Here is a 16,480-nt window from a genome sequence, read left to right as displayed (position 1 = left end):
ATTTACAGGAGTTTGTCATAAAATCCAGCAGACATAATCAGTAGCCTAAATAGGTCTCTTCCATCGCCAGGAAGCAAAGAAACTTCATCTCTCCTCAATAACCCTTTGTAGCATCACGAATGCAGGTGCACTTTCATCAGACTCTTGTGTTATGTGTAAACTTACAATGCAGAAAATATATAGATCGGATGACTTAAGAGATGTGGAGATGTGGGAGGAGTTACATCCATGAAATTCTTGCTATCTAATGGTGAGGAATATGAAGAAAAATAAAGATTAAAAGTAAAGCAAGAAGTGAGTCAGAGAGCAATTTTAGTGGGAGTAAACAACACGGAAGCCAGCACAGGACCCCCTCCCCCACAACCCCACCACCCTCACACTCAGCGATTAAGTATCAATTGCATGCAAGTTTCTCTTTATGTAATCCTGGAATGAGGTGGGGCTCTGGTACGTAATGGTAACAATGACCTAGAATATTTCCAAGCATATTTTGAGTGTAAAGATTCATCTAATAAAGTAATACACTGTGATCATTTAGTGTGCATGGTTTAAAATTTCGACATACAAGTGGGAACAATAAAAAATCACCGTATTTAACAACGTTCCACTTTAACAGGCTTTCAATCAAGCAACAAAGATTTACTCTAAGTATCATTGTTCTGTTTTAACATGACCAAACGCCTGAAGCTGTGATGTCAATTTGGAATTGAGTGTAAAGCGAACTACTTTGCACCATGCTGTAAATATAACATCAGTTAAGCTCAACGTCATGCCACCCTGAAGACCCTTTATGACACCAATGTGTCTGTGGAATAAATTTCTCCACTTCAATATCATTGTGATTTATTCTGTAATCTACTAATAAGAGTCAAAACTGCCCAACTAGTGACAAGAGTGAGCCTTGCACAATACAAGTGGGTTGAGGTGGAAGGCCAACGCAGAGTTACACAGACAAAGATGAAGGATTGTTTGCACATGAAACTGCAGACAAATCTGTTTTGGTTGCATTTAACAGTGTCATATTCTGCATACTTGCTCTGATCTTGTTTCCATTGCCACATACTATGTCACATGAGATGCGCCAAGTACTCTCCTATGTTTACTGCTCATTTACCAGCAATCCCAATGACTTAAAAGAACTAAATTCATTTCAAGAGTAATGCTTTTTCTTGGTTTTCTGCAACACCTAACTATCCCAGATCCAAAATGCTCAGGATTGAGAGGTCTTTGGACTTAAAACCAACTTTTGGAATTAAACCAGGATCACTCCTGTAAGAAAGAACAATATGAGAACATCAAGAGCAACACAGAATGTGTCTGGCATGACCTATACATCTCTTGGATATCCCTGAAGCAAGGCTAAAAAAGAACTAAATTCATTTCAAGAGTAATGCTTTTTCTTGGTTTTCTGCAACACTCAACTATCCCAGATCCAAAATGCTCAGGATTGAGAGGTCTTTGGACTTAAAACCAACTTTTGGAATTAAACCAGGATCACTCCTGTAAGAAAGAACAATATGAGAACATCAAGAGCAACACAGAATGTGTCTGGCATGACCTATACATCTCTTGGATATCCCTGAAGCAAGGCTAAGGAGCTCAAAGGAGATTAAGGTTCGTTGCTTTTAAAAGCTTCCATTTTCAGGAAATAACCTGCATTTACAATGCAGTGGAAAATCAATGATTGTTACCATTACACAGAGTGATGTACTAAAACTTAGCTTGTATCAATGGGTGGTTCTGATAATAAGTTAATATGATGCCCATACTGAATAAAATGACAAACTGCAGATCTTATAAATCAGATTCATTAAAATTGTATCATATGTTACCAAACATTAGTTCACAGAGATGAAAAACCAATTGAACAGGAAAATCATTCTTTTCCTACAACTAAAAATAAGCTTTTTCAAACTCGATTACCACTTCTCATGCCAGCAAGGTAGCGCTAGGAGCAGATGGAAGCAAGATTCAAACATATGCACTTGACCCCTGGGTGTTCTCTCTTTTTGTGCATACTGCACCTTTGGATTTCATATGAAGTGTTCCTAAAAGTCTTCTATGCCTGTCATGCCAGTAGGATGTTACTCCTGAACATAATTTGGGAATCATACCTTCTAGGATAATCCAGGTACAGATAATGATATACCTCTCCAGTTTGCACTCCAGGGAGTATAGCCTCAGAGATTTCAGCTATTCCCAATAATTCATTTCCTTTATCACATTAATATGGACTGTGAAAAATCTCTGAACAATTTCCTACAAAAGGGTGGTGTGGGTGCAGTGGGAGTGGTAGTAGGCACTGGAGGAAATGATGAGTCCCTAGAAAAGGCACACATATCCACTCACCATTGTCCCTAGCATGTTACTGAGGCCTTCAGACATCTCCAATGACTCACCCTTTCTATGGCCAGCTAACTGAACCTAAAATGGGCACAGAATTCAACTTTAAGGCACAAAATAAGATTTGTAAACTGACAATCATGACACCCTGATATGTAACAGTAGAATGACTGCAAAGCAACAAATGGGTTCATCCATAAAGACATAATCCTTACGAAAAGAGGTTTCAAGGTTCCACAGTGCACAATTATAGTCCCTTCAATTACTGATTCAGATCAAAAGATCTTTTTAAGATTAACTGATAAAAGAAAGACACTCTTCATGAAGTACTGCAATTCATAGCAAAAACTAAGGATTTTGGTTTTATCTTAGCCCAGAAGAGACTGTCATCCCAGAGAAGATTTTCTGTCTGGACATAATGTGGAACTCATTAACTCTCTTCCCAGAGCCCATGGCTATAAGAAAAAGTTTTTATATGAGAACGGTGAGGAGTCAAACTGCCAGAAAAACCACAAGTTTGTCAGATATCTAGGATTTCTGAAGGCAGCCACTTCTCTTGCAGTGAAGTACCCAGTCCCCTCAAAAAAAAAAAAAAAATCAGAGAAGTTTAATCCAGATAGGACCTGTCATATTAACACCAAAACCAAAAGACAGGGTTTCTTGAAGGCAACAATGCTACTAGCCTTATTCTACTCTTAAGAAAGTTAGAGAAGACTAAATGTGATATTTCAGTCACATATGAAAAATCAGATTCTTCAAGGAAGGATTGCAAGGCTTCCCATACCGAAGGGTAAAATCTTTGAATAGAAGGTTAATGTCACATAGAAGGTCATCTACTAACCATTTTTCAAACCTCTGCCGAATGAAGTGTTTCAGAAAAATCCATGAGTAAATATGAAAATCCAGGACTTAAGGTTGGGACACTGCAACAAAACTGAGGTGATATAAAAGAACCTGAGGTATCATGTGAGGAAAGCTTAGGCAATCTGTGGATATACAATCAAAACTCTGCTGAGGTTCCAAAAAGGCCAGTCCCATTAGCAATCACCAAAGACTCTCCCTGGATAAACACCCTCCAACTCAGCTGCCCTAATGTACACTCAGTACACTACCCAGAATATGGATCCTTAAGTCTCATGGTGTGTCTTCATACCTCCTAATGATGACAGAGGGCTATGGAATGAACAATATACCAGCATCACCCACTGTTCCACATACTAAAAACATTCAAATCCTTGCTGAGGTTCTGTAAGTTGATAATCCCATGAAGTACTGTAAGGACTCCCTCTTGGTAAACAATCCAAATAAGTTTCCCTTGTATGTCACTGGTACATGGGTCAGGACATGGAACTTTGAGCTTCAAGGCCTGTCCCTGCCCTCTATACTGATAACATGGTTAAAAGATGAAAAGTACACCTGCAACTCCTGGAATTCCAAGTCCTGAAGGCAGTCAAATTCTTGCTGGTGTTTCAAAAGGGCAATCCATGAGGCATTGTAAGGACTCCCTTTTAAAAAACTCCTAACAACTTAGTCTCCAAAGTGTATCATGAGCTGGAATATAAGAACTTAAGCCTCCATGTATATTTTTACCTCCCCTACAGATCAAGAAGGATTACAAGACGGTCTCAACTTATAAGCTTAGCAATATGCCAACAACCTTCACATGTGCTTGTGTGAAGAAAAAGACCTTTCCTACAAGTAAAAGGCTGAGGAAAAAATAAATCTACAGAAAGGGTAAACTAAACCCCCTGTGAACATACGTCCAACTTAAACACATCACCATGCAGGCACTCTTCACTATGTAACATGACCCATTAATAATGCCTTTATAAAAGTTACATGGAGGCTCTTCCAATCAGAGCCAGTCCTCTTTTCGGATAGGCTGGACTCATACCTTCTGGACAGAGAATGGAAGAAACAGCTTGAGGATCAACTAAAGAACTAAATGATATAAGCCCATATCAACATTCCACTAAAAACTGCTTCCTCAATTTCTTATATGAAAATACCTTATTCCAGAAATTAAGGCCAATACTGATCCCAACAGGAAATATATGAAATGCTGTGTATCAATTCTCAACATGTTTTGAAGCATCCCTACATAATTTTTGGTCCACTGGAGGTAGACCTTTCTCAAAGCTGTACCTAAAATTACTCATCTCATCAGAAGGTTTGAAGGGATGACCTAAGAGTTAACCTTGCTTCACCATACTACCAAGGCAGATGTCAATTGTGTAACAATTAATCCATTTCGAGCCAATTACTCTTGTGAATGAAACACTTAGGTGCAAGAACTATACTGTCTTTAACTTCTTTCCTGCTTAAAAAAGATCTCTGCAACACATGAATAGATATTAACACAAGGTGAATAACATGAACTATGGTACTTGCACTCTAATTAAGCTACTGCCTTATCTGTTGAAAGGTAAAGTAAACCTGTCTGGGAGCACCATTTGATCCTGAACCATGTGAGCTGGTCTGGAACGTTGTGATACTTTTTACATTGCAAAGAAACATGCTTCATGGCAAAGGAAATATATTCCCAAGTAACTTAACCAGCAACGTGGGGAGTGCTCATCCTCCTCGAAGGCTCAGATTGGGGTGTCTAAATGTGTGTGGATGTATCCAAGATGAGAAAAAAGGAGAGATAGGTAGTATGTTTGAGGAAAGGAACCTGGATGTTTTGGCTCTGAGTGAAACGAAGCTCAAGGGTAAAGGGGAAGAGTGGTTTGGGAATGTCTTGGGAGTAAAGTCAGGGGTTAGTGAGAGGACAGGAGCAAGGGAAGGAGTAGCACTACTCCTGAAACAGGAGTAGTGGGAGTATGTGATAGAGTGTAAGAAAGTAAATTCTAGATTGATATGGGTAAAACTGAAAGTTGATGGAGAGAGATGGGTGATTATTGGTGCATATGCACCTGGGCATGAGAAGATCAAGAGAGGCAAGTGTTTTGGGAGTAGATGAATGAGTGTGTTAGTGGTTTTGATGCACAAGACCAGATTATAGTGATGGGTGATTTGAATGCAAAGGTGAGTAATGTGGCAGTTGAGGGAATAATTGGTATACATGGGGTGTTCAGTGTTGTAAATGGAAATGGTGAAGAGCTTGTGGATTTGTGTGCTGAGAAAGGACTGGTGATTTGGAATACCTCGTTTAAAAAGTGAGATATACATAAGTATACGTATGTAAGTAGGAGAGATGGACAGAGAGAGTTATTGGATTGCGTGTTAATTGATAGGCACACAAAAGAGAGACTTTTGGATGTTAATATGCTGAGAGGTGCAACTGGAGGGATGTCTGATCATTATCTTGTGGAGGCGAAGGTGAAGATTTGTAGGGGTTTTCAGAAAAGAAGAGAGAATGTTGGGGTGAAGAGAGTGGTGAGAGTAAGTGAGCTTGGGAAGGAGACTTGTGTGAGGAAGTACCAGGAGAGACTGAGTACAGAATGGAAAAAGGTGAGAACAAAGGAGGTATGGGGAGTGGGGGAGGAATGGGATGTATTTTGGGAAGCAGTGATGGCTTGTGCAAAAGATGCTTTTGGCATGAGAAGCGTGGGAGGTGGGTTGATGAGAAAGGGTAGCTAGTGGTGGGATGAAGAAGTAAGATTATTAGTGAAAGAGAAGAGAGAGGCATCTGGACGATTTTTGCAGGGAAAAAATGCAAATGAGTGGGAGATGTATAAAAGAAAGAGGCAAGAGGTCAAGAGAAAGGTGCAAGAGGTGAAAAAGAGGGCAAATGAGAGTTGGGGTGAGAGAGTATCATTAAATTTCAGGGAGGATAAAAAGATGTTTTGGAAGGAGGTAAATAAAGTGCGTAAGACAAGGGAGCAAATGGGAACTTCAGAGAAGGGGGCTAATGGGGAGGTGATAACAAGTAGTGGTGATGTGAGAAGGAGATGGAGTGAGTATTTTGAAGGTTTGTTGAATGTGTTTGATGATAGAGTGGCAGATATAGGGTGTTTTGGTCGAGGTGGTGTGCAAAGTGAGAGAGCTAGGGAAAATGATTTGGTAAACAGAGAAGAGGTAGTAAAAGCTTTGCAGAAGATGAAAGCTGGCAAGGCAGCAGGTTTGGATGGTACTGCAGTGGAATTTATTAAAAAAGGGGGTGACTGTATTGCTGACTGGTTGGTAAGGTTATTTAATGTATGTATGATTCATGGTGAGGTGCCTGAGGATTGGCGGAATGCTTGCATAGTGCCATTGTACAAAGGCAAGGGGGATAAGAGTGAGTGCTCAAATTACAGAGGTATAAGTTTGTTGAGTATTCCTGGGAAATTATATGGGAGGGTATTGATTGAGAGGGTGAAGGCATGTACAGAGCATCAGATTGGGGAAGAGCAGTGTGGTTTCAGAAGTGGTAGAGGATGTGTGGATCAGGTGTTTGCTTTGAAGAATGTATGAGAGAAATACTTAGAAAAGCAAATGGATTTGTATGTAGCATTTATGGATCTGGAGAAGGCATATGACAGAGTTGATAGAGATGCTCTGTGGAAGGTATTAAGAATATATGGTGTGGGAGGCAAGTTGTTAGAAGCAGTGAAAAGTTTTTATTGAGGATGTAAGGCATGTGTACGTGTAGGAAGAGAGGAAAGTGATTGGTTCTCAGTGAATGTAGGTTTGCAACAGGGGTGTGTGATGTCTCCATGGTTGTTTAATTTGTTTATGGATGGGGTTTTGTTAGGGAGGTGAATGCAAGAGTTTTGGAAAGAGGGGCAAGTATGCAGTCTGTTGTGGATGAGAGAGCTTGGGAAGTGAGTCAGTTGTTGTTCGCTGATGATACAGCGCTGGTGGCTGATTCATGTGAGAAACTGCAGAAGCTGGTGACTGAGTTTGGCAAAGTGTGTGAAAGAAGAAAGTTAAGAGTAAATGTGAATAAGAGCAAGGTTATTAGGTACAGTAGGGTTGAGGGTCAAGTCAATTGGGAGGTAAGTTTGAATGGAGAAAAACTGGAGGAAGTAAAGTGTTTTAGATATCTGGGAGTGGATCTGGCAGCGGATGGAACCATGGAAGCGGAAGTGAATCATAGGGTGGGGGAGGGGGCGAAAATTCTGGGAGCCTTGAAGAATGTTTGGAAGTCGAGAACATCATCTCGGAAAGCTAAAATGGGTATGTTTGAAGGAATAGTGGTTCCAACAATGTTGCATGGTTGCGAGGTGTGGGCTATGGATAGAGTTGTGTGCAGGAGGGTGGATGTGCTGGAAATGAGATGTTTGAGGACAATATGTGGTGTGAGGTGGTTTGATCGAGTAAGTAATGTAAGGGTAAGAGAGATGTGTGGAAATAAAAAGAGTATGGTTGAGAGAGAAGAGAGTGTTTTGAAATGGTTTGGTCACATGGAGAGAATGAGTGAGGAAAGATTGACCAACAAGATATATATGTCACAGGTGGAGGGAACGAGGAGAAGTGGGAGACCAAATTGGAGGTGGAAAGATGGAGTGAAAAAGATTTTGAGTGATAGGGGCCTGAACATGCAGGAGGGTGAAAGGCGTGCAAGGAATAGAGTGAATTGGAACGATGTGGTATACCGGGGTCGATGTGCTGTTAATGGATTGAACCAGGGCATGTGAAGCATCTGGGGTAAACCATGGAAAGTTCTGTGGGGCCTGGATGTGGAAAAGGAGCTGTGGTTTCGGTGCATTATTACATGACAGCTAGAGACTGAGTGTGAAAGAATGGGGCCTTTGTTGTCTTTTCCTAGCGCTACCTCACACACGAGAGGGGAGGGGGGTTGTTATTCCATGTGTGGCGAGGTGGCGATGGGAATGAATAAAGGCAGACAGTATGAATTATGTACATGTGTATATATGTATACGTCTGTGTGTGTATATATATGTGTACACTGAGATGTATAGGTATGTATATTTGTGTGGGTGGACGTGTATGTATATACATGTGTATGTGGGTGGGTTGGGCCATTTCTTTCGTCTGTTTCCTTGCGCTACCTCGCTAACGCGGGAGACAGCGACAAAGCAAAATAAATAAAATGAATAATAAATAACTTAACCAGGTATAACCCTGTTATGAATCTGTTGTGATTACTGAAATCTTTCAATCAAGCCAGCAGTACTGCTTTATCAATGTACAACTGGTTAAGGACTACAATCAACCCAGAAAAAAATGGCATTATGCTTGGCTAAAATGACATTACTCTAAAATATCCATTCCTTTTACCTGCCTGCAGTACTTTTCAAGAACTCAATCTATCTGTCTATCTATCTATGATGCCTGTCCCAACTGGAATTCCCTCAAGGGGGTGGCCATGGCAATAGTCTCTATAACTAGTGGACTCCTGCACTGCTTTTTAGCCTTTACAGCCTCACCCTTGACAGATTACTGGCAAAGGACAACTCTAGCACAGTGTCTGCAGAGGCTTCTACCAAATGTTCCCACCGGAGACTATTACCTAATGTGTCTACTTAATGCTCTTGTCTACAACTTCTACCTAATATTCCTGCCTGAATGTTCCTCCCTACTACTGCTATCTACTGCTCTGACCATTTTGCCAAAAGGCAGTGCTAACACATAATCCTCACTGAAGGAAAATCTAGAGTTAAGAAGAATGAGCTGTGTGAGTTAAGTGTTGTCTTGTGTTATGTGTAATAAGGAGAGATTGTATGTTCGTAGACAGAAAGCCAGTAATCCATATGTGGGAGAGGCAGAAAGAAAAGACAGCTACTTGGGTCAGAGGAGCGCACCTTGACAACCACGGAAGTGCTGGCTCACTACACAATTGTCACTAACCCTCCTGATACCCAGGCTGGTAGCACTGGTAACACATGGACCCTAACTTGCCTAATATCCATATAATTTTCATAATAATGTGCACTTCACCTGTCGGGTGCTTGTAATGTCTTGCCCTCATCATAACACATGGGACACATCTGGCCAGTGGAAAAAGAGTCTCCATAACTAGTGAACTCCAGTGCCCCTTCTTGGCATTTTGTGTCCCACTCTCAACAGACCATTAGCAGAAGGCATCTCTAGTGCATTGTTGGTAGAGGCTCCTACCTGATGTTCCTACTGACTTCTTCAATCTTATGCTCCTACCTAACGTTCCTGCCACCTACTTTTTAGCTAATTTTCTACCTAATGCTCTTGCCTAAATATTCCTACCTACTAATTCTATCTACTGCTCCTACCATTTTGCCAAAAGGAAGGGATAGTTAGTGCACAGTGCTCAATGCACGAAAAATCTAAATTTACAAAGCATGAATCATGTGAGTTAAGTGATGTTAAATGTTATGTATGACAAGGAGGGATTGTCTTTGTGGACAGTAAAGCTGAAAGAAAAGACAGCTATCTGGGTTACAGGAGCACAACTTGACAACCATTGAAGTAGTGGTAATTACAAATACTAAATAAGGAAATTAATTATCTTAGATTGAATGGGTATATCCTAATATGCACTCAAGTTTACAAATTTCTCTGAAGACAACTGGAGACATTTCCTCTGTTCCTACTCTCAAATTATCCTTGATATATTTACTTAACCAAAATGAAAATAGGTAAAATATTTCCGTTACAAAAGAATTGCATAACAAGAACAAATATAGTAGTTAGCTAACTAATAAAACACAGTCAATCAATGCCATACTATGACATGTGACGTTAGTGCTGTCCCTAGGTACAAAATGTACAAATGATCGATGTCAAGGAAAATGCATGAGTGAAAAACAAAATTACCCTACCAGCCTTCAATGTGGAAGCCAAAAACAAAAGTGGAGACACCATCAATAAACACCTAACAAGTCCAACCATTGCCAATGAAAGTGTTAATGACAGGTGGTGTTTAGCTGCAACACACAATCTCTTCTCCACACCTGTAATGTTACATTCCCAGATAGGATGCTATAGGGTTGTGTAGAACAATGAATGAGAATCTTTCAATCTCATATATTCTGCAACTTGAAAGAGGTGAATTCTCCTAGATACACCTCATTCTAATGGAAAAACCGTATTTCAAACCCTCAAAGGGCAAGTGCTTTTAGGACCTCATGGGGGTCAGCACAAAGGTGACAAATAATCATCAATTAAGGGTTTCCCTCCCTTAGTATTAAAAGCAATACCAGCAAATAATTTATATGTCTTTATTTTCTTGATTTTCTTTATTTTGCTTTGTCGCTGTCTCCCACATTAGCGAGGTAGCGCAAGGAAACAGACGAAAGAATGGCCCAACCCACCCACATACACATGTATATACATACACGTCCACACACGCAAATACACATACCTATACATCTCAATGTACACATATATATACACACACAGACATATACATATATACACATGTACATAATTCATAGTCTGCCTTTATTCATTCCCATCGCCACCTCGCCACACATGCAATAACAACCCCCTTCCCCCTCATGTGTGCGAGGTAGCGCTAGGAAAAGACAACAAAGGCCCCATTCGTTCACACTCAGTCTCTAGCTGTCATGTAATAATGCACCGAAACCACAGCTCCCTTTCCACATCCAGGCCCCACAGAACTTTCCATGGTTTACCCCAGATGCTTCACATGCCCTGGTTCAATCCATTGACAGCACATCGACCCCGGTATACCACATCGTTCCAATTAACTCAATTCCTTGTGCGCCTTTCACCCTCCTGCATGTTCAGGCCCCTATCACTCAAAATCTTTTTCACTCCATCTTTCCACCTCCAATTTGGTCTCCCACTTTTCCTCGTTCCCTCCATCTCTGACACATATACCTTCTTGGTCAATCTTTCCTCACTCATTCCCTCCATGTGACCAAACCATTTCAAAACACCCTCTTCTGCTCTCTCAACCACACTCATTTTATTACCACACATCTCTCTTACCCTTACATTACTTACTTGATCAAACCACCTCACACAACATATTGTCCTCAAACATCTCATTTCCAGCACATCCACCCTCCTGCGCACAACTCTATCCATAGCCCACACCTCGCAACCATGCAACATTGTTGGAACCACTATTCCTTCAAACATACCCATTTTTGCTTTCCGAGATAATGTTCTCGACTTCCAAACATTCTTCAAGGCTCCTAGAATTTTCGCCCCCTCCCCCACCCTATGATTCACTTCCGCTTCCATGGTTCCATCCGCTGCCAGATCCACTCCCAGATATCTAAAACACTTTACTTCCTCCAGTTTTTCTCCATTCAAACTTACCTCCCAATTGACTTGACCCTCAACCCTACTGTACCTAATAACCTTGCTCTTATTCACATTTACTCTTAACTTTCTTCTTTCACACACTTTACCAAACTCAGTCACCAGCTTTTGCAGTTTCTCACATGAATCAGCCACCAGAGCTGTATCATCAGCAAACAACAACTGACTCACTTCCCAAGCTCTTTCATCCACAACAGACTTCATACTTGCCCCTCTTTCCAAAACTCTTGCATTCACCTCCCTAACAACCCCATCCATAAACAAATTAAACAACCATGGAGACATCACACACCCCTGCCGCAAACCTACATTCACTGACAACCAATCACTTTCCTCGCTTCCTACACGTACACATGCGTTACATCCTCAATAAAAACTTTTCACTGCTTCTAACAACTTGCCTCCCACACCATATATTCTTAAAACCTTCCACAGAGCATCTCTATCAACTCTATCATATGCCTTCTCCAGATCCATAAATGCTACATACATATCCATTTGCTTTTCTAACTATTTCTCTCATACATTCTTCAAAGCAAACACCTGATCCACACATCCTCTACCACTTCTGAAACCACACTGCTCTTCCCCAATCTGATGCTCTGTACATGCCTTCACCCTCTCAATCAATACCCTCCCATATAATTTACCAGGAATACTCAACAAACTTATACCTCTGTAATTTGAACACTCACTCTTATCCCCTTTGCCTTTGTACAATGGCACTATGCAAGCATTCCGCCAATCCTCAGGCACCTCACCATGAATTATACATACAATGAATAACCTTACCAACCAGTCAACAATACAGTCACCCCCTTTTTTAATAATTTCCACTGCAATACCATCCAAGCCTGCTGCCTTGCCGGCTTTCATCTTCCGCACATATAATGTAATAGATTACATACCATGAACTGAAATGAATAGGAAAAATATGTAAGGAAAAACTTGAGTCTTAAACTAACCAGGTTTGGGAAGGTAGTATAATTCACATATAATAATAAAAGGGTAAAACAAAAAACCTACGTGGTATGTGATGAGGAAGCAGTGGTAAATTCCCTGTGGAGGAAATAAAAAACATATTTACAAAAAAGAAAATTCACTAAAACCAAAATTTTGACAATGATGTCATACGTCACTCATAAATCATATTGAAAAAAGTCTATCTACGTGTAATAAAAAAACAGAATTTTAAAATAAATGTAAAATTTACTACAATGATAATAAGCAAAAATGAGAGCATCAGTCCATGATGCTTTTATTATTGTACTTTGATCTATATGCTCCTGAAAAATTCAGTTGAAATTAAAAAACATAACATTCAAACATAATAAAGACTGGACAGGAGGAATACAAAACTCGAAAGGCAATCCATGAAAATGTAACATGTAATTATCAAATCATAAATCAAATGCCTTTACAAATACAGTATCTATCGTAAGATCTGCAAAATGTAGATATGAAAGTGACCTTAGCAACATCTGGTGTATCCTCAATAGGTTAATATCCTGCATCAGGCCAATACCATATCCCTCAACAATGATTCAGGGATACAGGGTTGTCTTGTCACATAACCTTACATGAAGACAAGATCCCTTCATTGCAGCAAAATGTTGTGTGTGCTAAATGATACCAAATACACTGGCTTCTAAGATAAAGGATGAAAAGGCCAATATGTATTTTTGCTTGGGCCAAGCATTACCAAAAATTTGCTAGAATATCACTTGTGTAGAGAGGGTTGATCAAATAAGAAAAAATTGGGTAAGAGAGGTATGTGGTAGTAAGATAGTATGCATGTGCTGAAACGGCTTGAACAAATAGAGAGGATTAGTGAGGGGAGGACAACAAAAAGAATATGTATGTCATAAGTGGAAGAAACAAGGTAAAGTGGGGAAACCAAGGAGGGGGTGGAAGGATGGAGTGAATCATGCTTTGAAAGTTTGGGGCCTGAACAGGCATGAGAGTGTGGTGTACAAAGGGCTAAACGAATTGGAGCTATGTGCTGTCAAGGGATGAACCATGGCATGTACAGCATTTGGGGGAAACCCTAAAAGGATGTGTGGGGAATGGGTGTGGATAAGGGGCGCTGGTTTTGGTGTAACATAAAGGACAAATAGAGAGTGGAAGTGAGTGAATGAATTAATTTCTTCATCTATTCCTAGCTCCACATATACATATGTAAACATATACATACACAGATATATACAAATATACACATGTATATATTCATAATGGCTTGCCTTCATCCATTCCTGGTGCTAACACACCCCACAGGAAACAGTATCACCATCCCTTGCATCAGTGACATAGTACCAAGAAAGACAGAAAAAGGTAGGAGAGTAAGAATTCTAACTTCATATCCCCTATGTGTTGCAGAGGGCAACTAAAGGGGGTGGGAGCAGAGGACTGGAAAACCTCCCCTCCCTGTACTCTAATTTCTAAAATGAGGAAACACAGGTGGAACCCAAGCAGGGAGTGCTCATCCTCAAAGGCTCAGACAGGGGTGTCTGAATGTGTTGGATGTAACCAAAATGAGAAGAGAGGAAAGATAGGTAGTATGTTCAAGGAGAGATACCTCAATGTCCTGGCTCTGAAAGAAACACAACTGAAGGGTAAGGGGGACGAATGGTTTGGAAATATCTTAGGAGTAAAGCAAGGGGTTGGTAAGATGACAAGAGTAGCACTACTCATGAAGTTTAGTATCTCATGAAGTTTAGTATGATAAGTGTGTTAGGAAGTATATTCTAGACTGATTTGGGTAAAATAGAAAATGGATGGCAAGAGATGGGTGATTACTGGTGCTTATGCACCAGGCCATGAGAAGAAAGATCGAGAGAGGCAACTGTTTTGGGGCAGCTGAAAGAGTGTGTTAGCAGTTTTGATGCATGAGGCCAGGTATTATTGATGGGTGACTTAAATGCAAAGATAAGTAATGTGGCAGCTGATGGTATAATTGGGGTGCATGGGGAATTCACCGTTATGAATGGAAACCATGAAGAGATTACGGAGTTGTGTACTAAAAAAGGACTGGTCAGTTGGAATATCTGGTGCAAAAAGAGGGACAGACACAAGAATATGTGTGAGTAGAAGAGTTGGTCAACATGAGTCATTAGATTTCATCCATTCCCGTCGACACCCTGTCACACATGAAAAAGACAAAAAGACCACATTCGTTCACACTCAGTCTCTTGCTGTCATATGCAATGCACCAAAACCATAGCTCCCTTTCCACATCCAGGCCCCACAAAACTTTCCATGGTTTACCCCAGACGCTTCACATGCTATAAACTGAAAAGCATTAACCAACTGCCCTCCTAAGTCTTGAACTCCAACCTACCATACTCACACCAGTCAGAAGCAATAATAACAACTAGTCACATTTTCCTGTCTACACATTGGACATCATTCATCCCCACAACAATACTAACATTATTTCAACATATCCCAAGGTCCTTTATACCCATGATGCAACTACCAAAATGAAGACATCAAGCACTAACAATTCATTTGCTCAGCGCTTCCTGCACACAAGAACACATTCATCACTACACTGCATGAACTATTGTCCCAACCAGTGGATGTGGCCAGATTCCCAAGCACTGCATAAAGACAGAAGGGGCACCTGGGCAGGAAGTATATACATTCTTTTTAACAAGTCCCTAAACAATGACTCAGAGCCACAAATGAAAGCAAGAGGAAAGAAAAAGATGTAACAACAGAGAACAAAAATTTGGAGATGTTGGTTGAAATACTCAAAAACCAGCATCAGAAATTATTGCAATTAGAGACAGAAATGAGGAATCTAAGAAATCAATCTAAAGATCACGAATGGTGTCATGAAATAAAAGAGGAACTCATAGAATTAAAAATTAGATGAAATGATCATGAACATGGATTTGCATAAGCTGAGGGAGTTGCTAAACCATGTAATCAAAACAAGAGAAGATAGAATGATAAAAGAGTAGGATATATCAGAATGGGCTATTCTAGATGTCCTCGAGGTAGTAGAAGAGCAAGAAATACCCAAAAAAAACAGAGTACAGAATATAGTAGATAGGGAAGTGCAGTTTGTGGGTCTGTACAAAGGATTCTGAGCATGATGACAGATGTAGTAAGTCAAAAACTTGGGAAAACTGAACTTAGTGAAGCTGCTGACAGAACATGTACTGTTTGAGACGGAACAATCAACAAAATCAATGGGTGGGTAGAAAGGTAGAAAGGAAGATTTAATCTCAGGGATAAAAAGGAAGAAGAAATATTGGTGATTATAACAAAGATATAAAGAGACGACCAATTATGGTTAGGTTTGATTTAGATTCACCAAACTAAAAGATACTTAAGCAGGCTATGAAAATTGTAAACAAAGTGAAATTTATTGGTGTATTCATCAAACATGACAGACAATGGCTAGAATGGGAAAAACAAAGAATACAGTCAGAAGGAAAAAGAAAAAATTATCATGATGATGCCAAATGAGGAAAGAAGATAGACCATAACTGGTAGCCCTGTAGAGAGGTACGGAATTTGAGACAACAGCTAATGTTAGACTAAAAGTATCGTATACACATCCTGATGGGGATTAGTAGTAAATGGTAGAGTAGAAGCCAATTTATCATATAGGAAAAATGCACCAAACATTGTAGGGATTGTGGAAGCAAAGCTTACTCAAGAGATCTCATCTATTCTATCCAGAGGTGGACATGATAGTAACGAGGGGATGAGAAGATAGATAAAATAGGAGATGGATTGGTCATTCTAACTGGTGATAACCTTAGGTTTCAGGAAATAGTATTAGATGGGCCATTCACACAATTCATAATGAGAAGGTTACCTGTGGGAAAGAGGTGTATACTAGTACTGATATCAAATATGCCTCCAAAGAATTTTAATGATCCAGAATAAATGTACATAATGTGAAGAAGTAAAACATGCACTTCTCTGAGTAGCATACTCCAAGCAGGAACAGGGAAATGACATA

General features: G+C 40.1%; 1 protein-coding gene across 4 annotated transcripts in view; it reads right to left on the bottom strand.

The window, feature by feature from the left end:
• bchs (WD repeat and FYVE domain containing 3 bchs) overlaps positions 1-16,480 on the bottom strand; it is a 404,120-nt gene that overhangs the window by 208,154 nt on the left and 179,486 nt on the right. For 3 of the 4 annotated variants that reach the window (XM_071686608.1, XM_071686603.1, XM_071686604.1), the window contains one exon: positions 12,529-12,561. The exons of the other annotated variant lie outside the window; for it this stretch is intronic. In XM_071686608.1, coding sequence (XP_071542709.1) covers positions 12,529-12,561 — 33 coding nt within the window. The remainder of the gene's footprint in view (positions 1-12,528; positions 12,562-16,480) is intronic. 4 annotated transcript variants of the gene reach the window in all.

Source organism: Panulirus ornatus, chromosome 42 (assembly GCF_036320965.1).
Source record: "Panulirus ornatus isolate Po-2019 chromosome 42, ASM3632096v1, whole genome shotgun sequence".
NCBI lineage: Eukaryota > Metazoa > Arthropoda > Malacostraca > Decapoda > Palinuridae > Panulirus > Panulirus ornatus.
Note: the sequence above shows the minus strand (reverse complement) of the source record. Positions and strands in the feature narration are given on the sequence as shown.